At 42.6% G+C, this 27,244-nt stretch overlaps 1 protein-coding gene across 1 annotated transcript in view; it reads left to right on the top strand.

The window, feature by feature from the left end:
• si:ch211-210g13.5 (inactive phospholipase C-like protein 2) overlaps positions 1–27,244 on the top strand; it is a 68,884-nt gene that overhangs the window by 32,230 nt on the left and 9,410 nt on the right. The window contains exons 2-4 of the mRNA XM_031729891.2: positions 7,149–9,635; positions 15,514–15,717; positions 19,896–19,971. Coding sequence (XP_031585751.1) covers positions 7,149–9,635; positions 15,514–15,717; positions 19,896–19,971 — 2,767 coding nt within the window. The remainder of the gene's footprint in view (positions 1–7,148; positions 9,636–15,513; positions 15,718–19,895; positions 19,972–27,244) is intronic.

Raw genomic sequence — 27,244 nt, 5'->3', positions numbered from 1 at the left:
TTTACACAGCTTCCATGAAATTACAAACATAACCTTACATAATCACTCGGGACATTGAATTTCTACTTGGACTTGCCTGAAACAACTAATCTAGGCATCTAGTAAGCATCCTAGTCCAGTGGTCCCCAACCTTTTATGCGCCACGAACCGGTTTAATGTCAGACAATATTTTCACGGACCGGCCTTTAAGGTGTTGCGGATAAATACAACAAAAAAAAAATGATGCAACCAAGACAAAAACTGTGGTATTTTGTAAATATGATAATAAACGCGAATTCACTGTGTAATTGTGTACGTTTATTAGCAGCTTCCTCCTGAAATGCACCAACAACATTGAGAGTAAAATCCTCCTCTCTGCCCCTTAATGCTCTCTGGTCGCTATGGTAACGCGTAAATATTTCTTTCAAAATAAGACACACAACTACATCATGGGAAAAGACCCAGGGAAATCGAGTTAACAATAAAAACCCTGAAAACCATAAATTTCATACCCGAGCCTCAACTCTCGCTGCCCGGCACCAAACGACTCACGGACTGGTACTGGTCTGTGGCATGGGGCTTGGGGACCGCTGCCCTAGTAAGTTGGCTGAAGCAACTCAACTAGCTTCTTTTGCGTAAATGAGTAGCAGCTCTACACTAAAGCCATCCCGTATAGCCAAGCTTCTCACCCACTAACCTAATCTCCAAGGGAGACTCCAGACACCCTTCAGAGGAAGCTTGCATCCATTCTCTTTCTTTTGGTCAATACAAAGAGTTCATGGCCAAGGTGAGGGTGGCAGCGTAGCTTGACCAGTCTCAGACTTGGAACTGGTCCACACTCTGGACAGACTTAAGGGATCTTGTGCTGAAATAGCGCCTGGGATCACTCGGACACTCCTTCAGCACGATAAGGTGGTGATTTATGGAGGACCTTTCTCTCACTTTATACCTATACCTGAATATCCTGAACAGAGATGTGAAATATGCTGTGCACAAAATAAATATGTGCACCTTCTAACATGGTTTTACAAATTAATATATAAATACATTTATTAGAATTGGTCAAACTGATAATGCAGAGTTATAGAAACTGTATGGGGTCAATGAGCATGGTGTGATTGACAGTGACTTGCACAGTGTGATAAAGTGTTCACCAAATCCACAGCAAAATCCTTGAACATTACACTGTACATGTCTATGGACTTGTTATACATGTTCAAGGATTCAGATATGATCGTATTAGGTGATAATGGTATGATAGGGAAAAGAGACACATTACATGCTCTGTGACTGAAGTATCTAGATGGCAGCAATTGGTGTGATTTTTGTGTTGTTTCTTTGTGGTCCCTGGCTCAATACCATTGACTTCTTCTTCTCTGTGGGCCAGTAATTAGTCAGACGATTCGGTGGGCTCTGACTTGTTCAGAGTTCTCTGGGGGATTTCCACTTATTATCTGACCGTGAAGAAACTAAGCTTTACATTCCAGGCACAACAAGTGTCAAACACAATGGACCACCTGGATGAAAATGTAAATTCATTTGTGGACTAGGACAAACACAAGTACGTCTGCACACAATCAATTCAGGCATCTCGCATTCCCTCGCAGACCTTGAATTTTCTCGGCTATTCACACATTATGTTCGTGTTCTGCAAAACACTCACTAAGATGGTGTAGTGGGTTTCGCAATGTGCAACTAAGACCACTGCTGTGAGATTTTAAGCACTCGGCCACATTAGCGATTACTGTGACAAACAGTGACGGGCCCGGCTTCTCTCTCTTTTTCACTCTATTTCCCTTGTCTGTTTTTCTTCATTCTCTCCATCCCTTTCTCGCCTTTCCTATTTCCAAATCTGTATTCAATTCCAAGATGGTTTATTGGCATGACAGATAACAATACCATGTTGCCAAGGCAAAATGTTACTTGCATTTTATTTATCTGTCAATCCCTGCCTTTCTATCTCCTTTCCTCCTATTAGGAGTCAGTTTTTCAGCTAGATTTAATTTGCCTAACTGGCGCTGAGGTTGCACAGCGTTGCCAAAACATCTAAACAAATTAAAGTTAACATTATCAAATCATCTTTCTTTCTCAATTTCTGTCAATTTCACCTTCCATCTCACATGTACTGTCTTAGCTTTGGCCCATTTTATCCCCTTTTTCACTTTCCCTTTTTTTCCCCTGTGGATGCCTATAACAGAGGATAGAGTCTGTTAGAGGCTGAATGATGTCTGCCCTAAGCTCTGGATTCAGACGTCAGTTTAAATAACTATCTAGGATGTAGGGAAGGAGAAGGCACTGCGGTGCTTTTGGGGGGGGTGACGGGCAGCCTACATCTGAGGAGGGGACTGACTGTGACCTCTCACCTACCTCATGCAAGCAGACCCATGCTCACTGGCTTATGAAATCCTCTGCGGTGAAAGTGCTCTTTATTTTTTAACACCTAGTGCTTCCGCCCGGAATGGTGTTGGTCTTGCTGGACATAACCCACGGTTACACTATCACATTCATCTGTTAATTTAGTTTCTGCTGGGATTGTCTAGAATAAAGACTGGAAATAAATGTGCCTTGTGACAAAGACAAATTTTGCCTAGTTACTCAGATTCACCCTAGGCACTTTGAAACAGTAAGCATGTGCCTTTGCGATACCTGCGCTTGTGTTTGACATGTCAATGTGTGCGTTTGCTGTGTAATGTGGCTTGATCCTGCGGCTCGTTTTCTATGATCCTCAGGCACACATGCTGGCAAACAGAGCACACATACTGTGACTCACATGTTGGAGAGCACGTCATCAAGAGGCCTCTGCTCTGTTCTGTCTTCACTCCCCATTACCCACGCCCCCCTGTTGCCTATTTCGCGGATTCTCATTGCACACACACAAATGACACTGGAGCTCTGTAGGCGAGAAGAACTGAGCCATGCCTGAATACTTTCTGCAAACCTGTTTTAGAGTTGAGATATGATAGCCGTGAGTGGCAAGCGGCCAATACAGCCCTGGAGGAAGTAGGATAGTTGGAGGTTTGCTAGAATGGGGTGGAAGTGGGCCACATTAGTGAAAATGAGCAGTATGTCTAAAGTGTCATGGAAAGTCATGTGTTTAAAAACAGGATTAGCTGAACTCCTAACCTTTTTGGTTATTTTAACTGTTGCAAACCTAGTGATGGAGACAAGAACTGTTTTTGGTTTTGTGTTTTTTTTTCTTTTCGCCTGACACACTAGAGTGTTGTATTTTGGAGGATGTGAGTGTGTGTGGTAGCAGTCAAGTGGATCATGCCACCACACAAACAACTGGAGGAAGAGGACTTTTTAATTTTGCTTGAGCACACACACAAACACTCCAGTCTGTGGAGATAAAGGAGGAATTAATCTCTCTGATAATGTTGCTTTCCGGCTTCCACATCATAGTGGGAGAGTACAGAAAAGCAAAGGAGATGGACTGTATACATTTTATAGATTATATGCCATTGCAAATATAAAGATTTAAAAACTATGCAAAGACAGGAAATCTGTTAATATATTGCATCTATTGTACACAGCAGTACAGTGAAGGGTTATTGTTTTGATGTGAAGTATTCAATAGGGGACTGGAGTGTACAGGCAACCTGGGAGCCTGTTGTTACCTGGGAGAACAGAGAGTTTTTTCCATTAATTGCCTCCCTGGAGTTATGTTCTGCAGTCACACTGCTTATGGTGCCCAGTGTCATAGTGTGAAAACAATGATAAGAGAAGCGAGAGAGCGTGACACACCACTGTCTTTCAGGGGGTGTTGAAACACTCATCTCACCCTTCCATCAGGAAGTATTTGACCAAGACTCAAGTTCCTGGTGTTCCCATTGAGGTTTTGTAGACATGTGACTACTAACCATGTGGCATTAACTTCAACATTTTGGACCTGTGACAAAGCAATGTCAAGGTAATAATGCATTTGTTAACCACTGGTCATGAGAGAAACATGGGTATTCCCCAAGCGGTTGCAAGAAGTTGCTGGATGGTTGGTTGGTAGAAGTCACTGGGAAAATGGCTGCTAAAGGCTGAGTCACACAGCCCTACAGACTGGTCAGTAAACCCCTGGCAACCATCTGTTGCTAGGGAAAAATCCATATTCGCCACCTGGTTAGCAAAAACGTACTTGTTATAACTGCTTTGATCGTTTGCGCGGTTGTAATTTGAATGGAGGTGGTGGATTTGTCTGCAAACAGCAGCCAGCTACTCTCTGAGCTCTAGTGAAATTATGAAAAGTGCAACACAAACTGGAACTGTAGACCATTTACCTTCAAAGTAAAAGCTGTGCCTTATGCAACATGCAGCACTTGTTTGCATTGCTGTTTTTCAGGTTTTACTACCCCTTGGCTAGTAGTCGCAGACAAACGTGAAAAACTACAGGCAACTGTGGCAATCTGTTAGCAACTAGCAACCAAATCAATTACTAGGACGTGTCTGGTAAAGTAACTTATTTGCAACCAATTTCACCCACCTCTCGGTGGCCAGCAGCCTTCAGAATCCTCTGTCAACCAGCTGAAGTACACATTTTATCCTAGCAATTGCTGGTTGTGTCACATCCAACAGGACAGACTACTTTCAAGCAAGAGGCACATGATGTCACGTTAGAAACCTCAATAGAAAGGGGAATGTGGGAGCTGTGGAAGATTACCAAAATACCCCAACATCACCATAGCAGCAACAACAGGCAGTCAAGCATACACACATAAACACACGTACATAAAGAAACACAGGGCCAAAGGGGATCTGAGAAAATATGTGAATCAGAAATAAAAGAGCGCAAGAAACAGTGAAAGAAGGTTTAAACAATTGTAAACAGGCAGTTCAAATCATTAAATTAACAAAAATATTTTCCATGAACTTTGTTAGTCATGCATGTACTATTATATTATCATTTCCAACTAGTGTGTAATCATTTACTACTACACTACTAATCCTATGAAAAGCAGAATTGTTTTCAGTTGTGTTTTGCTGCTTAGCTTTGATTGAGGGGCAAAGAGAAACAGCATGCTGTCTTGTCTGGTTGTCCAGCTAATTGTAACAGCATGTTAATGAGACACTAGATTACCCTTATAGCCTTTGACCCTCTGTGGCTACATCACTTCCCTGAAGAAGGCCTGGAAATAATCAGACCTGAACAGATCTTCCCTCGTAGAACCACTTGCTCAGTCTGCTTTCAGTCATATTCCCAATACCCCAGTTAATGTTCATGTCCATCTGGCTGATTTTGCAAATAGCTCATGAAGAGCAAACCAAGGGAGAGACCAACTGTCTTTCAGTCTGTTTTTTTAAAAATAGACTAGAGTGGTAGCTGTAATTTTCTGTCACATGAGGTGAAAGGACCGTGCTCGTCAAAATAAAGTGCATGACATTTGGGTTGAAATGTGAGCTCTTGATTATGGCCTCCAGATTTATCTCCCGCTTCTCCTATGATGGATGGGGCTGAATGATCTACTGGAGGAAATGAACGCAAGACAAATAAGGATCTAAGGACAGAATCAACTCTTTGGCCCGTTTATCTACTATGTGAAGTGGTTGATGAGCCCATATTACTCTGTAAAAAAAATTTGGAGCTACAAACTGACCAAACAGCACTGTCTTACCCTTACAGTCTTGGCACGGGTCCATGCATTTCCATGTGCCTGTGGCTCTTGGCACTAACTCTCACAGAAATTGCATGCAAGTGTATCTCAAGGGGAATAACACAAATACTAGCTTTATTTTAACGCATTGCAAGCAACCTTTTTGACCTGGGTGGTCCAGGCATGATTGGGCTAAAGCACACCATCTGGTAAGATCAGTGATCACTGACTAAACTTATCCAGGAGGTATTCTCAGAAGCACTGAAGAATTAAAGATTTTGACATTATGATATTGAGTGCTTATGTGTAGGACAATGAGATAGAGGTCATAAAACAAGGGCACAAGTGGAGTAATGATCATGTCATTTCTTCAGCTCTGCCTAAAATGGTGCTCATTAATCGTGATGAGTTGCTATGCATCATCTGCTTCTGGCTGTCAGGTGGAAGATGGATAATCCGGAGGTGTTTCACTGTGGCTAAAGTTGGACCACGCTTTGGGGAGATTTATCAGGCCTGTACAAGCAGTCACTGTCTTGGGTGTTAAGGGGATGCCCTGAGGGTGGCTGCCCTTTCTGGCTTTCCAAAAAACAAAACAAAAAAAAGATGAAGACACAAGAGACAAGGTCAAATTAAGTGGCTTTGGTTACATTTATCTTCTATTGGAGGTTAAACAAACCATAGCTACCGATATTGCTCTGTAGTAATGGAAATGCCCTTTTGAAAGAGTCTCAAAGGTGTTGTGTTTAGAGTCTTTAACAGTAATTTGTGGCTTGGTTTAGGTTTTTAATGTACTGTTTGTGCTATGCATTATTCAGCAAGCCTATTTTCCAAGTTTTAAACCAGGCCATGTGCATTCAGGCTATCTAGCTAACCACAGCTCTGTGTGGAAATAGGACAGTGCTGTGTACTCTCACCAGTTAGACTAACAGACCTAAAAGCTGAAAATGTTCAGGCATGTCATTGCAGGTGGTGTTTGCAAGTTGCATTTTACTTGCAAGTTTTACTTTACTTTGCAAGCTTTATTTTAAAACTTACAAAAATTTAGCCCGGGGCTGTGTAGAGCGATGTCTCCTTTTCAAATTATTCTGCACCAATATTCTAAAAGTCTCACTGCAGTCTGTCATTCTCTCAGATTCTATATTGTACAAAAGAAGATTGAAAACAGATTAACTTCTGGGGTTTTCCTATGAGAGAAATCATACCATCGTACCGTCCAACACTGTGTCTCATCTCTTAAAATGTTTATTTGAAATAGTTATTACTAAATCAGAATTAATATGTGATTTAGAGTTATTAATGTGTGATGGATATTTAGTAATAACTTATTAAAATTTAATAGTTTGTCATATTTAAATTATTAGCAGATGGAAGTGGTGCTGTTGTTGTTGTCTGTCTTTACCTTTTAGCAGCTATAGTATGGGATTTTCCTTCATTTAATTCAGTGTGGATTTACATATCTACATATAGATATATTTAACTATAGACATAATGCTATCTTTTTGTTTCCTTTCTGCTTTTGAATTCACATATAATATCTAACATGAAACATTTTCTCTCATCCAACTCTTCCCTACCCCATTTTGTTCCCAGGATGGTTCCAAACAGAGGCAGGTGAGGAAGAAAACGGTATCCTTCAGCTCGATGCCGAGCGACCGCAAGATCAACAGCACAGCTGCTTGTATGGCCTTCATGATGGAGGGTTGTGAAATGAAGAAGGTGCGCTCCAACTCGCGTATGTACAACCGCTACTTCCTGCTGGATCCGGACATGCACTGGTTGCGTTGGGAGCCATCCAAGAAAGATTCAGAGAAGGCTAAACTGGAAATCAAGAGCATTAAGGAGGTCCGTTTGGGGAAAAAAACTCCTGTTCTCCGCAGCAATGGTCTCTCTGATCAGTTTCCTGATGAATGCGCTTTCTCGATCATCTATGGGGATAACTACGAGTCCTTAGACTTAGTGGCTAGCACAGCAGATGTTGTCAGCACCTGGGTGATGGGCCTGAGGTATCTGGTGTCTTATGGCCGCCACACTGTGGATATGGTGGAACCGAGTCAGCAAAGTCTACGAACATCTTGGATTGGATCAGTGTTTGAGCTAGCGGATGTGGAAAAGGAAGGACACATAGACCTATTCAGAGCCACCCAGATAATTAAGGGGCTCAACCCTGGAATGAAAGAGTCTAGGATACAACTGAAATTCAAAGAACTCCAGAAAGCTAAAGACCAGTACGGAGAGGCAATTAACTTGGACACTTTTGTTGAGGCCTACTGTGAGCTATGCACACGGCCAGAGATTTTCTTCCTGCTGGTGCAGTTCTCCAGTAACAAGGAATATCTTGACAGCAAAGATCTGATGCTTTTTGTAGAGGTAGAGCAGGGTGTGGAAGGAGTAACAGAGGACATGTGCAGGGATATTGTTCAGAAATTTGAGCCATCTGCTGAAGGCAGGGAGAGAGGCTACCTCTCCATTGACGGTTTTACACACTACCTCCTGTCCTCAGAATGCCACATTTTTGACCCCCAGCACAAACGTGTATGCCAGGATATGACTCAGCCTCTTTCCCATTACTACATCAACTCCTCGCATAATGCTTCCCTTCTGGAGGACCATTTCTGGGGTTCGTCAGACATCAGCAGCTACATCCGAGCTCTGAGGATGGGGTGTCGCAGCATTGAAGTAGTTGTATGGGATGGCCCTGATAATGAACCAGTAGTGTATGTGGGCAGTTCGGTAGCCTCACAGCTAGCTTTCTCTAAAGTTCTGGACATTATTAACCAATATGCTTTTGAGAGCTCTGAGTACCCCCTTATTCTCTGCTTAGTGACCCACTGTTGCATTCCCCAGCAGAGGGTCATGGCACAGCACACGAAGAAGATTCTCGGGGACAAGCTGTATATTGACTCACCCAACAAGGAGGAAAACTACCTACCCTCTCCTGAGAAACTCAAAGGTAAAATCCTCCTTAAAGGCAAGAAGCTGCCACCCAGCTGCACTGATGCTGAAGGGGATGTGACAGATGAGGAGGAGGGTCTGGAAATGTCCCAAAGAGTGGGAACTGATGAGAAAGACCAGCTGAATGGCTTGGGCTGTAAGACATTCAGGCTGTGCAGAGAGCTGTCTGATCTTGTATCTCTCTGCAAGTCAGTCCAGTTCAGGGACTTTGAGTTCTCTAAGAGGGAACAAAAGTACTGGGAAATATGTTCCTTCAATGAGGTAGATGCAAACAAGTTTGCTAATGAGTTTCCAGAAGAATTTGTCTGCTATAACAAGCGCTTCCTCTCCAGGGTATATCCCACTCCCATGAGGATTGATGCTAGCAACATGAACCCCCAGGATTTCTGGAAATGTGGCTGCCAGATTGTGGCCATGAACTATCAGACTCCAGGCCTGATGATGGATCTCAACCTAGGGTGGTTCAGGCAGAATGGCAACTGTGGGTATGTTTTACGGCCAGCCATTATGAGGGCGGAGGTGTCCTACTTTAGTGCCAATGCTCGGGACTCCCTTCCAGGAGTGTCTGCACAGCTTCTTCACATCAAAGTCATCAGTGGGCAGAATCTTCCCAAGCCTCGTGGTTCTGCTGCTAAAGGGGATGTGGTGGAGCCCTACATATATGTGGAGATACATGGCATACCAGCTGACTGTGCTGAGCAAAGAACCAAGACTGTGTCTCAGAATGGTGACAACCCTATTTTTGATGAGAGTTTTGAATTCCAGATTAATTTACCTGAACTTGCAGTACTGCGTTTTGTGGTTCTAGACGATGACTACATCGGAGATGAGTTCATTGGCCAGTACACCATCCCATTTGAGTGCCTACAGCCAGGCTATAGGCATGTCCCTCTGCAGTCTCTTACAGGAGAGTTCTTACCCAACACGACCTTGTTTGTTCACGTGGCCATCACCAACAGACGTGGTGGAGGAAAGGGTCATAAGAGGGGTATATCTGTCAGGAAGAGTAGGAAGGCCCGGGAGTACACCACAACCAAGACCACAGGAATCAAAGTAGTGGATGAGCTCTTCAGAGCTTCCACCCAGCCTCTCAGGGAGGCCACAGACCTCAGAGAAAATGTGCAGGTAAGGAACTACATACTAAGAAAATATTAAGTTACAGTTCAGAAACTGGCTTCTCAGTCTATAGATGGCTGGGGTGGGGTTTGTGGATGTGCTCTGCATATTCCCCCATCACTTCCTTTTGATTTAAAATAAAAGTACAATGAAAAAACTGCCATATATATGTGATTCCACAGCACAGATCACTAGAACATCAAATTCAGATATGATTTTCTTTGGTAATATGATATTTAAACTGGCTTATATAATGCAACATAGGGTAAAGACAGCATAAGAGTAGTTTATTTTTTTAAGTTTACCAGTTTTTTCTAAACATTTTACCTAGATTTTGAGGCTATAAAACAAGCTGATAATATTTACTAACCTTTTTTAGCCATTTAATTAATAATTTGTGTAATATCAAGGCTTTCAAAATAAATTTACATAATATTTTATTGCATCCATAGCAATAAAAGCCATTGTAAATGTTTCGCATTGTACTTAGTTCACTTGCTATTGTGGATAGAGGCTTGTCACTAATTGTGCTCTATTAATGTAATAAAAGAAAGGGGCAATAAAGCGACATTGGTGTACAATTCTAAAGTTTATGAATAGTGTAATCATTAATGAGGGACAATTACTGCCCCAGGATGACGAGTGGGTTGCTAGGCACTTAGTGCAGTATTTTAATGCTCCTCTCAGCTCAAATGAAGATTTGTAAGCACTGATGAGCAGCAGCACGGGCCTTTCAGTGTCTTTGTTGGTGGTCATTAATATATGGTGTGTGGCGACTGCAGAGTGGCATAAATGCTTGTGCCATTTGTGCTGTCTACAAATTATAACTCAACTAGAGTTGGCTAGAGTTTTTTTGTTGTTGTGTGTGTTCTTAAGTTGTTAGTTTACGGCGGCAGCCTCTTGTCGTGTTTGAAGAAGGTCGTTTTTGTACACTGCTGAAACGGCTCCAACAACAGGGTTCCATCTTCCACTAAAAAGTAGATTTTTAAGTGAAAGAAAAGACTAAAATGAATAAATATATGCATGTTTGTTCTTCTTACTTGCGTATTGATCATATGTGTAAATGAGCCCATGACTGGAGAGAAATGAGAGATTTAATCTTTTCCTCAAAGTCTAGTTTTAAAACATTACTGTAAATCACTTTACACATTTGTGCACATGGAACAAAGTAGTGATATTTTCTTCGTTAACAGAATAAATTTCTGGACTTTTTTCAAGGATAGCTGCATAGGCAGAGATTATCCTCGCTAACTTCTGATGGAAGCTCAGTCATTTTGTTCTATAAGCCGGCCTGAAATATGAAAGAAGCGGCTCAGTTCAGAGAAGAGCCTCCAGGCATAGTCTTAGTAGGCTTTTAAGGGGTAAAAAGTTAGGTCTTCAATACACTTGACTTGCTGTGTAACTGGTGAATTTTTATAGCGGCAGACTTGACTGAATCAAATATGTAATGATGATGGGTTTTTTTATAAGTAGAAATAAAATTTCGAGGTGCATGCAGCACATCGCTTCTACGTATCATGATCATGAGGTCTGTTTGTCTTCAGATAGCAGCAACCTCAGTCTAATGGTAAAGCAAACTAGGGCTGCCACAAACGATTATTTTGATAGTCGACTAGTCACCGATTATTTTTGCGATTAGTCGACTAATCGGATCATGCATCCATTGGACGTAAAACGTACAGCTTATTGCACCAGCAGCATCTGCTCTTATATAACATTAGCTTACAGTTTTAAGTGTTTAGGGTATGTGCTAACTAAAAATAAAGACAAGATGATAGTTTATTCAATTTAATGATTTTTACAGATTGTTTCGGTAAAGTTTAATAAACTCCTTGCTATCTAAAATATAACGGGACACCGGAGTATATTCTCGAACATCTCACACTTCTGATAATCAGTTGTCTGCTTGACGTTTATTCAGTCGTGTATAAACTATAACTTTAATCTCAGCCAAACCGATTTACTCAGGAACAAATAAAATACTAAAAAAAAAAAAAAAAAAAGGCCAAACAATAACATTTTTAAGTTATCTAACTGACTTATATATGTTTAACCTGAGTAGCGAAAGACAGTGGTGGGTTTGAAAACGATTTGCCGGGAGTCCGGTGTTCTCACGGGCTCTAGTGAGCCTTGCCCCCGGCTAGCTATCGAGCTAGTGGGTAACAGACGTCTCCGAAAACGTCGGAGCACTTTTGAAAATATGCAGTGTCTTGATAAACTGAGCAGATATTTGAGGTTTACACAGCTACATTCTCGCCTGAAAATATGTTAAACGTTTATTTTGTGACCCAGAAAGATTAATAAGAGTAATATTAAAACTAACTAGCTGCCGCCATTGTTGAAAACTGAGCAGGGCCGCGCTATGAATTCTGGGACACTGCTGCTTCTTCTTCTTCGGAGTGTAACGGCAGCTGGCATCCTTGTACATGCAGTGCTGCCATCTTCTGTTTCAGTCCGTTATTACACTCTTAAATCCTACTACTTATTCCTGCGTCTTTTGTGATCTTACAAAGCTTCAAACGACGCGTCGACTATTAAATCAGTCGTCGACGATTTTGATAGTCGACGTAATCGTGACTAGTCGACTAATCGTGGCAGCCCTAAAGCAAACAAAAGACAGACTGAACTAAATTAGCAGAGATGTAATGATGATTAGAGATCCCGTGGCATGCAGTCATGCATTTTTTTGTTGTGGAAATGGGCATGTTCTGAAAAAGGGCTTCATTATTCCTGTTAGCACAGGAGAAAATATGTTTGTGTTCTAGGGTGAAACTGATCCTGTGATGCAGAAGAGGAATAATAGGAAAGTACGGTATTTCCTTTTTTTCAAAATTAAGTTAAACCTGTTAATACAAGCAGTTAGTCAGCACCACTGACTGAAATAAACGAATAAATAAAAAAATCCCCAGCCTGACAAAACATTTTGACATGTGGCACAATCACATGTTTTTCTTTTTGGCATGAACCAAAACCTTGAGTTTGTCATAAGGTCCTCTTAATCTTTACTTTGATGTCTGTCAGCAGAAATTATTAAAAAGTCATGAAATATGGCCAAATCTGTCTTATAAATCTCTGACAGCCTAATAAATATTCTTACTTTTGTAAGAGTCAAATAAAATTACTAATGCAGATTAAGTATTTCGTTGCAGGCATGCCATGTGTCACAGTTAAGACCCTACAGACTCTGTTCTGTAGCTATGATTCATCTCTCATAACAAATGGCTTTAGCATTTTAATTTATAAGGCTTCATGAAAAATGCTTGGTGGTTGAAAGTGAACGTGTGTTCAGCTGATGCGATCGTGTTGGCACCTCTTATTAAACCACATTTTCTTCTGGTTTGAAATGTAAATACGCCTTTTTGAAACGAAGAGATAAAAGTTGATGAAATAGATGAAAGAGGTGAAGTTATGAGGGAGGCTTTAAAGAGAACAAATAAAGGTGTTTTTAGAATGAGGCATATTGCCTTTTAAATGTAAAATAATGGACAAATGGGAAGGGCTTGTACAGACCAGCTGCAGAGAGAGCGGTTCTGTGGATCTGGAGACAGCTGAATGAAAGGATCTGTGGCCAAAAACCCACAAGGCGACAACTAGACACTCTTTAAAAAACATATCTGTTGTACTCAGTGCGCACACACGCTTAATTTTTAAATATATTAAGCAAAATGAATTACTTGATTGCTTTCATTCTTTCAAATAAAAAGCATTATTTCACCTCACTTAGCTCTTCTAAGACTCCTTCATCCTTAAGCTGCAAAGCTTCCAGGTGTTCTGCTTTGAATAACAAAGGAACAAGAAGTAAATTTGAATATTAAAAAGACTAAGGGAATCCATGAACATTGACCAGTGGGCTATTATAATAAGTTGGCATTTTTAATATGTGGATCTATCTACGCAGCAGATTAATTACTTCTGCGGGAGACTTGAATAAAGTCCTTTTCCGAGTGCTGCTGCCCGTGAATGTTATAAAGTGTTGATGGATGAGAACTGCTGCCAGCCTGGATTTTCTTTTTATTTGCTGAAAATCATGTGGGCCATCATTGGCGCGTTCACCATCACTTAGTGCTGCGGGCAAGAGAGAAGAGAGTTATGCAGAGATAGAAGCAGAAAGAGAGACAGAAAAGGGCAAACTGAAACAAAAGCAAGGTCCTAACTGGACACAGAGCTCCCATTTGGGAAATGCTGGAAGAGGAACAAAGTGGGGAAGGGAGTAATTAAAAACACAAGCCTCTCATTGGGTTTTGTAACACCATGGCTTGGAAAGACTGCGGCTTTTATTGCTCAACAATTATCAAAAAACATTTACTCGTGTCGTCCCAAGCACACATGCGAGGAATTATACAAAACATAATGAATGTTAATAACTTTAGCTCAGACCACACTGAGACATAAACACATGCAGCCACACATGCTGATCGTTCAGGCACACGCATAATCACACAGTGGTTTTTAATCAAGAGCCCCAGAGCTGTCCCACTTCCACCATTGTTTTTCTCTGTAGCTGTGCTCAGCGGTCCAAAGGGTGTTAACCGTGTATGGTGCTCAGCATACAGATCCTGTGTCCCCTGACCACACTCTTTGTCTACAGTAAGGTTGGGCCTCCCAGTGACAACACGTCCTCTAACGTATGGGGATTTTTCTGCAGGCCTAGCCCAGGGAGACAGCTGGTTTCCCAAGCAGCAGACTCCACTATGTGGACTGATTTCCAAACACCGACACCAGCTTGTTTTCTCTAAACTGTTTTTTTGCTCTCTCATATTCTCTCTTTCGTCACTAAATTTTAACACCCTCTCATACCTTTTTGTTTTCTCAGTGTTTCTCATTAACTGTCTCTCCTTTTTTTGCTTTTTCAGTTACTCATGCTTCAAACATGACTGTTTGTTCACACTCCTTCCCTTTCTCCGTCCCTTTCTCTTCTCTCACCTCACTCAAGGATAAGGTCTGCTTGCTTAAATTCCCATGCAAGCAAAAGAAGAAATTAGAGTATGTGCTTACTAAATGTTTATGTTAGATGGGTTCTTTTTGAGGAATTAGTAAGCAGATTCAGTATTAGGTTGCAAATAAATTCCATGACTATAAACACATTTCAGTTTTATTTAAGGTGTTATTGACAGCTGTGCAGAATTCTGTATTTTGTTTTAGTTAACTGTACAAGCAAGTACCTGTAAGACACTAAAAAAGGCAAAATTACCCAAGGTTTTTAAAGATTTGGCTGGAAACAAGCCTTGTCGACTTACTACAGTGACACATACTGATCAATGGGAGTACTTCAAGATTCAGTATCATCCTCAAGGCCTCTTGAATCTGTGACAAGAAGGCGACTGAGGTTTGGATCACGCTCAGTCGTCAGTGATAGGCATGCAAACATGATTTGCTGAGATAGAGATTTTAGATGATTTATTTTTAAGCAGACTGATATTATAGGAAGTGGGAATAATTTTAGGGTCATCTTGGTCATCAAGAAAAACACTGTGCTGATTTATCTTGTTTCTAATCAGGCGAGAAACTCACAACTCTCTTTATTAAATCTCTTTACTTAAACTGATCCGAAAAAGGAGTTGTATTCTATTAGGACAACTATGACGTCATCAGTCACCAAGTGCAATATATCAACAGGAATTTTCCTTAGCTGGATACATTGGCAGTTGAGATAAACACTGCAGTAGCTATTCTGAGACCAATGACATGCAAGGGCACAGAATGCTGTTTATAGAATATTTATGTTTATTGATTTATTTGTAGTTTAACATTAACTTTTAATTAATGGAGGATCTTGAAATCAAGAACAATGCCCACACAAATGTGTCACACAGTCTTTTTTATGTCCACCATTTGTACCTGTTTATAACCAGATTCCTATTTTCTCATGTGGGTGCTTCCTTCCCAGAACGCAATGGTGTCCTTCAAGGAGCTCTGTGGTCTGACCCCTGCAGCCAACATGAAGCAGTGTATCCTGACGGTGTCTACATGGCTGATGAACAGCGAGAGATCGCTGAGGGTAACTGTGGACCTGAGCGAGACCTATCCCACCATGGAAGCTCAGGGTGTTGTGCCTGAGCTGCTGCGCAAAGTACTGAACGCCTATGACATGGTAAAAAAACAAACAAACAAAAAAACCCCAGCACACACAGAAAAGAGTGAATGCCACAGCCTTTGACGCTGTCAGGCAAACAAATGCGTTAATAATACAGATGTGCGTAAATGTTATGTGAATGGATCTGAATTTTGCACTGGAAGTACTTTTGTGTTTTCCTTTTAATTTCAGTTGTTCAAATTCAGTTCACACAAACATTCAGACACACTTGATTACATTTCACGCTGCGTGTGTGATGAGAGACAGTAACACCTGTCCTTTATCGTGCAGCATCCAAGTAAATATCGATTTGGGGTAAAGATGAGATCTCAAAGCATAAAGCCTTCAAGTGTAACAACAAAGTCTGCGCTGGGATGATGTGATTTGCATTTCTTGCCCCGTGCAGATTTTCATACATGCTCTGCTTACAAAGGTAAACTAGAAAAAAAGGCAAAGCAGAGAGTAAACTTGTTCCCTGCCTTGTTGCCTGATTGCTTAACATTTCATGCGTTAACACAGCTGGTTGAGTCTTACACGGCTTCTAAACATGGCTCAAACCAGCTCAATGACCAGCCGGATTGTATAGCTTCAGCTACTCATTGTATTATTTCACACGTCCTTCTCTGTCTTGCCTCCTCTCTTGCAAGAAAACCATATTTTTCACCCACTCGACATTGGCTGTGCTCAGAAAGGGGGTTGGAGGACGCTGTCTGTAATTAGTCATCACCCGCTGTTTGTCCTCCCCTCCTCTCTTGTGAGACTTAGTGGGAGCTGATGAAGTGAACGAGTGGTGAGGAAAAGGTTGTAGCATGCACACTGCTCGGGTCAACAGCGCTCCTGCTGTTGACACCTACAGATGCACGCAGACATCAGAAAGAGCACAGGGCACAGCTCCACGTACAGTATAGTCTGCTTTGGCTTCACAGCAGGAGGCTTGGTCCTATCAAACCAACTTTCCAGTCTACCTACAAAAAGGTTTTTGGGGAAGAAGCTAAAAAACAGGCCCCAACTCTCATTGTCCATTGTAAATATGTAAGAAAAAATTGTGTATGTTTCTGTTCTGTGTCCTGTGTACTGTTTGTTTGTATATGTGTCTTTCTGGCTGCTGTTACAACCAAATTTCCTCTTGTGGGACAATTAAAGATTCTATTCTATTCTTCTATTCTATTCATGTTTCTCATGTTTGATGTTCATTATTCTCCCTGTTTCTCTCTCTCGTGACAAATCCTGTCACCTTCCCCGATTTATTCCCAGTGTTTTTTCTAGCACTTGTAATTGTTCTGTTAATTGTGTTATCTTAGAGGTTTGCGGTTCTACAGCAGATACCCAAGGTCTAAGGAGCTAATAAAATGTTGGATGCTCAGTAACCTATAGTCTTGTCCCGAAGCTTGGGGCTTGGCAGCTGTGTTTGCTTCTCTGAGATTGGCTTGTTGCCACACTCCCTGCTGAAGAACAGAGGACTTAGTGTGTGCGTGTGTGTTGTTTGTAAATGCTTGTAACTTCAAGAGAGCATGGCTGCCAACACAAGGCCGTTTACTGTATAATTTCAGATTGTAGTTCATGTCCCGAGTCACCCACAATTGGGTCAGTGTGAGCTACTTACAAGACCAGAGTGTAATGCAGCTTAGAGATATGTTGCATATCTTTTCACTTTTGTAAATGTCCATGAAATTAACAGTACTAACTCCAGTCTATGGGGTTTTGTGAAGATTTTTCATTTAGAAATATAGATTGATTACATATTATACATGAACATTTTTTCTATTTCTACTGTAATCTTAAACCATACTCATAATGACATTTTTGTCCCAAATGACTTCCCATTGCATAATTTCTGCATTTAAACTAGTTTTCTTGAAAAGATCAAAACAAGAAGAGGCATGTGCATGCACACAAACACACACACACACACATTATGAGAGTCCACTTCCTGTCTCCCACAGGAGTGTGAAACTTCATTAGCCTCCTCCTCTGTGCTGTAGCGATAGTCCAGCTGCTCCTCATCAGCACTGTGGTGTGATGTCTATGGCTTAGAGTATAACTTTTCCATTAATAATACTGATACTAACAGAGAGAGCTGTCTAAAGCATGTTTTGTTAGATAATTAGGAAATAATGTCTGCTTTAAGACTCATTAACCGCTGACGTACCAAACACGTTGCTTGCAAGTACATTCGTCTCGTGAATTTTACCTAACTTACTTATATAATTGCATAAAAGACAAAGGAAATCTCAGCCTTGTTGTTTATATGCCCAATTAATTGAAAAGAATTTTCTGATTATGATCTTACCAGAATTAATCTAATCAGACGTTTACATGGCAGCTTTGTTGCCTTAATTGGGTTAGGCTGAATTGTTATTGTCCCTGTAAACGTAGCAATTACGAGCTCATTCCAAATACTTCAAACTGAGCCCTGACTGAGGGGATCAAATCTGTTATAAATGAACAAAAACAATGTGGCAGGAAAGACAACTCTAAATTTTTTTGGAGCGTTTCCCTCTTAGCATTTTTATTTGTTCTCATCTTTATATTCATTGATTAACCACAGCATTAAAACCACTAACCTGCCAAAATAGCTCTGGCATAAGCTACCTCAGGGGACGACAGGCACTGTAACATTGGCAGTCCATCCCGTTGCTTAGAGCCCTGTATTATGAAGCATACCCAGAGTATCTTTCCGTTATCTGGATTCACTTACCCTAATACTGGCAATTGGGATAAGCAGTCACTCAAAGCTGGTTATCAACTCGTTAAGTTAACCCAACATTTCCCCCCCGCTCGTTCACATGAAAGGAGTGTTGTCAGCATCTGATCAATCACAGACATGGAGGAGTATATCAAAAAGTAGAGCATCTGATTTTACAAAGGAAGATAAAACTATACCACAAAAAAATATGCAGCTTTTAAACACATATTACAGTTTGAAAGTAACACAGCTGCTGCGGACAAAGCGGCGGTGTGAGCGTGTGTGAGAGTAAAAGCACTGTAGAGTAAATATAATGTAATGCTGAAAGTGTGTGCTTTGAAGACTGTAAAGAAAGCTGGCAAAAATGCTGACTTTGTAATTTAACAGACTTATCAGTATCATAGCTCTATCATTAAAACCTTCCTGTCGTGTTCGACTCAAATCTTTACAACTTACAACTTTACAACTTAAAACACTCATAAATATTGTGTTTTACATCTGATTGCCTCAAGGCCTTATGACATCCTCCACACTATGCACTTGAACATATGAAAGTGATGAGCACCTCTTTCATTGAATTTTGAGTGTTTATATCAACCTAGTTACATCTGCTGTGTTCCCGATCAAAAGTGAGCGCCATAGGAAATGAATGGGAATCCACTCGACCCCCCACCCCAACCCCATTGGCCCCTGACCCCCTGAATGGCCCACTGAATGACCAAATGAAAGACCCACTGAATGACCTACTGAACGACCCACTGAATGACCCATTGAACTGAATTTGGTGGTGAAAAATGTTTGTTATGCTAATTTAAGAGCTTTTAAAACTGACCGGTCAATTTTGACTGGGAACACTAAAGTAAGAATCTGATGGACTATAATTGTGTACTTCATTAAGTTATTGTTTAAAGGACAGTTTTGGTTTTTATTCTTTCCTTACATCCAATGTGGACAAAGCCATCAACAACTGAGGTGACTAGCAAACAGCTTGCTAGCTAGTCGATGCCTACCTGCTTCTTTCTGCTGTAAATCTTAATGTGTTTCTTATAAGGACTGATTCACTTTTAGAACCACCTTCAAGTGGCATTTCGAGGAACTGCAATTTTTGGGGGTTCTTCCAGTGTGGTTTCCCAAGCGGGGGTTGCGGTCTCTGAGCTCCGTGGATTAGGCTTGTTCTGGCACATCCCTCTAATGCTTGATTGGATTGGGATCTGGGGAGTGTCGAAGCTGAATGAATTCCTTGAGCTCTTTTTCATGTTCCTTGCACTGATCCAAGGAACATTGTCCTCGCTCGTCGGGGGGCGGGGATGTCGTGTTGTGTTGGAGATTGCCTTTGCCTTAGGAGTTGAGGGTGGTAATATCCACATGAATGCAAATAATCCAAGGTTTAGATGATCGAGTTTATTCACTCTGTAATTGCTTTTAATGGTGATTTTTTTCCATATTGGGAGGCCCTGGTAGGGCATTAAGGTGTTCTACAAATTAACTCCATGTCTTCTTTTTATTGTAGCTGATCCAAACCAGCAAAACGCTGATTGAGTCAGCTGATGTGGTCTACTCCAAGCTCACACAAGCACAACGAGCAGGTATGTACCACTGTTTAGTCACTGTTTAAACTCAGAAATATGCTGACCTTTATGCCTTTTCATTAAATATCTAAACAAATAAAAAAAAGAGGATATGGACGTGTAAATAAGGATCTTAAAAAGAGGCTGAGATAAACGGGCTGTTAGCAGCAACATTCCATGACAAAACTTATATTTATAACTGGAAACTTGAGTCAAGTTGATATTTATCCTTCCCGTAGGCTGTTAAAAATGTGTGATATTGTACTGTTCCTTCCTGTATTCAAAGTCTTTCTTCTTATGACACTTAAAAAAATAAGCGTTTCTATGAAGCAAAGCAGGAAACCGCAATCTCTCTGCTACTGTGATGAAAATGACTCATAATTCAAGGACAAAATTTATGAGAAATAATTTAAATTACCTCTCTTACTGGCACATTTTATTAATTTGTTTAAGAAAAATAAGATCCACAAGAAAACAGCCTGTATTCATTTAAGGAGGGATGGATGTTTTTAGCTTCTCTGCTTTAATCCCAATGAATCATGTGATGTACGAATGTGCATCTGCACCCTTTTAAACATATTGTGTGTCATGTCCTCCTGCCCAGCAGAATGAGCATAGTGTGTCTACTCCTACAGCATCTGCATCAACATCAACAGCCGTGGCTGCTGTCAATAGAGCAGGCCATCATCAGTGAGTCAGCAGAGTAGTAATCATGTCAGTGGGCAGGTGAAAACAATCATCCAGCCACACAGACAAAGGGCTGCAGGAGAAAGAGGACAGAGAGCATAAACATCCTTTGAGAGGAGGAGAGAAATGAAAAGGTTTGACAAAGTGTGCAGTAAGAGGGGGGAGGAATGGAAAACGGTGAGAAAGGACTGATTTAACAAAGCATTTTATCAGTGCAGTCTTTTAAAAGGGCTGCTTGATGCAAGAGGTCCAGTGTTTTAGGAGAGAGGATAAAATTGACCATAATAAGATCATTAAGGGAGAAATGGCTTAAAATCAAGAAATCCTGTGGCTTGTCTTCTCGAGCCTCTTTTAAATTCAGCGCTAATTCCTCCTCATTTGCCTTGCTGCTTTGCTATGCAGCAGTGCCTCTGCTGAAGAGCTCCTCGAAAAGGAGCTCAGTTTGAATAGTGACATCTTCATTTTTCATGTTGACATTTTATGGCTACAGGAAACCAAAGGCATGGCTTGGGCTCTGGAACTAGTCTCCTGGAGAGGGGCTGGACTCTGTCTCAGTCTGGAGTTGCCCCTGGTGAGAGGCGGCGGGCTGGGGTGGGTATTCTATATCCCCGGCTTGCTGCCGGCACGCGTTGGGGTTTTTCCAGTGGATGAGAGGTTTGTTCCCTGCGCCTCAGGGTCGGGAACGGGTCCTGACTGTCATCTGCGCTTATGCGCCGAGTGGCAGTTCAGAGTACCCAGCCTTCTTAGAGTCCCTGGGGGGGGTGCTGGAAGGTGCCCCACCTGGAGACTCTGTTGTCCTACTGGGAGACTTCAATGCTCACGTGGGTAACGACAGCGAGACCTGGAGGGGCGTGATTGGGAGGAACGGCCTCCTGATCTGAACCCGAGTGGTGTTTTGTTATTGGACTTCTGTGCAAATCACAGTTTGGCCATAACGAACACCTTGTTCGAACATAAGAGTGTCCATAAGTGCACGTGGCACCAGGATGCTCTAGGCCGCAGGTCGATGATCGATTTTGTAATCGTATCACCAGACTTGCGACCATATGTTCTGGACACTGGGTAAAGAGAGGGGCTGAGCTGTCAACTGATCACCACCTGGTGGTGAGTTGGATCAGGTGGCGGGGAGGACGCTGGACAGACCCGGTGCACCTAAACGCGTGAGTGAGGGTGTGCTGGGAACGTCTAGCAGAGGCCCCAGTCCGCGAGATCTTCAACGCACACCTCCGGCAGAGCTTCAACAACATTCCGAGGGAGACGGGGACATTGAGTCCGAATGGACCATGTTCAGCGTCTCCATTGCCGGGTTGCTGCATTGAGCTGCGGCCGCAAGGTGGTTGGTGCCTGCCGTGGTGGTAATCCCCGAACCAAATGGTGGACACCAGAGGTGAAGGGAGCCACCAGGCTGAAGAAGGAGTCCCATCGGGCTTGGTTAGCCTGTGGGACTCCAGAGGCAGCTGACAGGTATCGACAGGCCAAGCGGAATGCGGCTCGGGCAGTGGCTGAAGCAAAAACTCGGGTGTGGGAGGAGTTCGGAGAGGCCATGGAAAAAGACTTTCGGACTGCCTCAAGAGATTCTGGCAAACCGTCAGGCGTCTCAGGAGGGGAAAGCGGTGCTCTACCTGCACTGTGTATAGTGCTGGCGGTGCGCTGCTGACGCCGACTGAGAAAATTGTCAGGCGGTGGAAGGAATACTGAGGACCTCCTTAATCCCACTGACACGCCTTCCGAGGAGGAAGCAGAGTCTGGGGATGAGGGGAATGACCCGCCAATTTCTGGGGTCGAGGTCACTGAGGCAGTTAAACAACTCCTCGGTGGCAGAGCCCCTGGTGTTGATGAGGTCCGCCCGAGTTCCTGAAGGCTCTGGACGTTGTAGGGCTGTCCTGGTTGACACGCCTCTACAATGTTGCGTGGAGATCAGGGGCAGTACCCTGGACTGGCAGACCGGGTGGTGGTCCCCATCTTTAAGAGGGGAGACCGGAGGGTGTGTTCCAACTACAGGGGATCACACTCCTCAGCCTCCTGGGAAAGTCTATGCCAGGGTGCTGGAAAGGAGAGTTCGTCCGTTAGTCGAACCTCGGATACAGGAGGAACAATGCGGTTTTCGTCCTGGTCGCGGAACACTGGACCAGCTCTTTATCCTCTCGAGGATACTTGAGGGTGCATGGGAGTTTGCCCAACCAGTCTACATGTGTTTTGTGGACTTGGAGAAGGCATTCGACCGTGTCCCTCGGGTGTCCTGTGGGAGGTGTTGCGGGAGTATGGGGTGTCTGGCCCACTGCTACGGGCCATTCGATCCCTATACAACCGTTGTAAGAGTTTGGTTCGCATTGCCGGCAATAAGTCGGACTTGTTTCCGGTGGGTGATGGGCTCGCCAGGGCTGCCCTTTATCACCGATTCTGTTCATAATTTTATGGACAGGATTTCTAGGCGCAGCCAAGTGGCGGAGGGCTTCCACTTCGGTGGCCTCAGAATCTCATCTCTGCTTTTTGCGGATGATGTGGTTCTGATGGCTTCATCGGTGGGGGCCTCCAGCTCGCACTGGAACGGTTCGCAGCCGAGTGTGAAGCAGCAGGAATGAGGATCAGCACCTCCAAATCTGAGGCCATGGTTCTCAGCCGGAAAAGGGTGGAGTGCCCACTCCGGGTCGGGGATGAGTCCCTGCCCCAAGTGGAGGAGTTCAAGTATCTCGGGTCTTGTTCGCGAGTGATGGGAGAAGGGAGCCGGAGATCGACAGACGGATTGGTGCTGCGGCTGCAGTGATGCGGACGCTGCACCGGTCCGTCGTGGTGAAGAGGGAGCTGAGTGTAAAAGCGAAGCTCTCAATTTACCGGTCGATCTACGTCCCGACCCTCACCTATGGCCACGAGCTGTGGGTAGTGACCGAAAGAACGAGATCGCGGATACAAGCGGCAGAAATGAGCTTCCTCCGAAGGGTGGCTGGCCTCTCCTTAGAGATAGGGTGAGAAGTTCGGCCATCCGGGAGGGGCTCAGAGTAGAGCCGCTGCTCCTCCACATCGAAAGGAGCCAGTTGAGGTGGTTCGGGCATCTGACAAGGATGCCCCTGGGCGCCTCCTGGGTGAGGTGTTCGGGCATGTCCCACCGGGAGGAGGCCCAGGGCAGACCCAGGACGCGCTGGAGAGATTATATCTCTCGGCTGGCCTGGGAACGCCTTGGTGTTCCCCCGGATGAGCTGGAGGAGGTGGCTGGGGAGAGGGAGGTCTGGGCTTCTCTGCTTAGGCTGCTGCCCCCGCGACCCGACTTCGGATAAAGCGGATGAGGATGGATGGATGGAGGAAACCAAAGACATGGTTGAAACTAATGTGAACCTTCAGATTTGGCTCCGTTATAGACCTGGTGTGAACTTGAAAATGTGTATTTTATTTTATTTTTTATGTGTGAAAACTGGGGTTGGCTAATTGGCTCATGTCAACCCAATATCTTGAGGCCATTAAGTCCACTTTAAGCCTGCTTTATTCCCCGGTGTCACTCAGAGGCAGACATATGCTTAACACCCCTGACCACAGCAAGCCAAGCTGATATTTGTGCAGCGCAGTTACACAGTGAAGTAGGCTAAACCCTGGAGCTTCAATCATAGAGATGCCCTCCCGCTCCAAGGTTCCCCAGTGCAGAGCTAGAAGCATCTTCAAAGGCGATGACAGGAGAGTTAAGCAAAGCTTAAGCCTCACACAGCTACAGCCTCAATCACATCAGTGTCTGCTAAAAATCAGAGGTTTCAGCTTTGTGTGCTGCTGCAGACACATGAAATTTTTTTAAACGGAACAGTAATAAATGAACCTTGTTCTGTTTTGTAGATTAAGTGTATGCTTTTCTGACATAACTGAAATAACATTCAAAGGGGCTCATCAAAAGCCTCCCAAACCAAATGAAATGCAAACATTAAAGTTCCTAAATATGGAGTTACATATTTTCTTTCTAAATGTAAGTTAAAAGAAACATACAGGGACACAAAAGGTAGGAGCAACAGCCTTCAGGGGCCTCAGCTGCATGCCAAACACAGCATTTTTCCTATTACTCACTCTAATTCCCTCTGCCCCAAGCACTCACACACATGCCTCGGTCCAAACCATGCAGTTCTCAAATATACATCTCCTCCGTGTGTATGCGTGTCCGTACTTTCAGGCATTGTAGTTTTGATGGCAGTAAATGAGGCAGAAAAATAAAAACACGTTGGCCAAAGAGCAATCGTTTTCAGTGACACAGTATAACATTACAGCAGGCAGCAAAACAAACACTTTCCCCAACAGAGTTTAGAAAATTTAACTTACTTGGCTTTTTATGCATAAAGTTACCTATTGCCTAAAATCAAAATTGGAAAATGGGAATTCTAAGCTTTAAATAAAATCTAATCTTGTTGACTTAAGTGAATATAAAGGCAAGTTAGCCTTTATTAAGTAATTCTAGCTTAGAATAAACAGAGCCGAGTGAACCTAACACCAGTATTTCATACCATACTTGTTTTGTTTTTGCAGCTTCACTTGCTGCAATGCCATAATAATTGGCTTAATATTGTAAGATTGCTCCCTGTGCAGCAACACATGTAATCACACTTGGTATAAAGAACAAAAAACACACATTTGTATTTGTGTTAGAACATTCTTGAGGGCAAAATATCCCGCACACTATGACACCACCACCACCAGCAGCCTGAACTGTCAGTACAGCGCAGGATCTTTGCTTTCAAGTTGTTTGTGCCAGATTCTGACCCTACCATTGGAATGTCACGGAGGTATTAGAGACTCATCGGACCAGGCGACGTTTTTTTTTCGTTTTCTGTTGTCCAGTTTTGATGAGCCTGTGTGACTTATAGCCTCAATTTCCTGTTCTTAGCTGACAAAAGTGGCACCTGATGTGGTTTTCTGCTGCTGTAGCCCATCTGCTTCAAGCTTTGACGTATTGTGTGTTTACTTCTGCAAACCTTCATTGTTACACTTGGTTTTCTTGAGTTACTGTTGCCCTCCTATGAGCTCAAAGCAGTCTGGCTATTCTTCTCTGACCTCTAGCATCAGCAAGCATTATGGTCTAGAAAAGTTGGATACTGGATTCTTTTGGACCGTTCCTTATGGATGGCTATGTGGGAAAATCCAAGTAGATCTGAGTTTCTGAAATAATCAAACTAGTCTGTCAGGCACCAACAACCCACTTTCAAAGTCGCTTAACTCACCTGCGTGAACTTCAGCAAGCTGTTGTACAATGTCTGCATTTGAAATTTTATTTCAGTCAACAATAACACAACAAATTAAAATTTTTTTAATGGATATTTGGAGATTTGCATTAATGAAGAGTTGAACAGGCACTTCTAATAAAGGGGACACTGAGTGTATGTATATCTACTGATGCCTAAGCAGTATTGGTGGTTCATGGTGGTTCCTTAAATTTAAAATCTGCGGTTGACAGAAATCTTGAAAACCCTCATTTGATAAATTATGCCAGTATTTGCAAATCTTACTTCTCTTATCTAACCCTCTACCAGCAGATGAACATGGAAACAAACCCCAACATTTTGCTTCATGCACAAAGGTCACCGGCTTAATCACATGCTAATTTGGACTTTTTATTTCCTTATACTACTAACCAGAAGTCAACTCATGATCAGCGATCACAAACCTGACAGACGACCGTAGGCGCAGGCTTTTAGTTCCCTGTTGCAGCACTTAAAATTCAATATACTCTAAGGTTATTGTGGATTATTTTACTGTAACATATAAAAGATGCTGCCTGCTTCATCTTTAAGTGTTCAAATGTGTATTTTAACATAAATATGGATCAAAAAGCAGCTTAATAATGCAAAGCGAAACATACTGAGCTGCTTGCTGTGAAACTTCTCTAAAATTTGTTGGTGGACAAATAAAATTCTAGACAGATTTTCTGCAGTAATGCTACAGTGTCCCTTAATAGACTTTCCCTCTGTTTTGATCATGTTCTTAACCTGTGTCTCAGTTCATTAAAATGATTTCTTAACCCTGGAGAAAAGAAAAGTCATGCATTGCACTGGGTTTGACTCGACTCCCCCACCAAAACTCGGCATCATTCTGATGGCTTGGAAAGCATGAATTTACCTCTCTTGATAGATTGACAAGTACTGAATGCATCCTTCAGAAGCCATTCCATCAACCATATGATTATGTACATACTGACAATGACAGTAGCATCAGCCTGAACATAGAGAGTCAGTGAGAGGCATGTGAAGCGCGAAATGATGGATTTGCATGGAATAGAAGGTTTTGTCCTCACGATCAATCCAGAAGTCGAAGTTATAATTTTGCTATAATGGCTCTGTGAGAAGCAGAAAAGGTGCTAATGGAGGACAGGCTGTCAGTATCCAAAAGAGAATGTGGAGTAGGATGCGTGAGTATGTTCGCTTCATGTAAGCACATGCACTCATTAATTTTAGGACCTGTGATTGAACCTGACACTTTTGCCCTAGACATTAAAATTGTTCTCTGCTCATCAGCTAAATGCTGTTGTGACAAAGCCATAATCACACCAATGGCCACGATCTGAATGAGAGGCCCAAACTATCCTCTTACATCCTAACCTGCCCATTGGCACATTCCTCATTTTACGAGTAGGAAGTTAAAA

The sequence above is a fragment of the Oreochromis aureus genome, linkage group 4 (assembly GCF_013358895.1).
Source record: "Oreochromis aureus strain Israel breed Guangdong linkage group 4, ZZ_aureus, whole genome shotgun sequence".
Lineage (NCBI taxonomy): Eukaryota > Metazoa > Chordata > Actinopteri > Cichliformes > Cichlidae > Oreochromis > Oreochromis aureus.
Note: the sequence above shows the minus strand (reverse complement) of the source record. Positions and strands in the feature narration are given on the sequence as shown.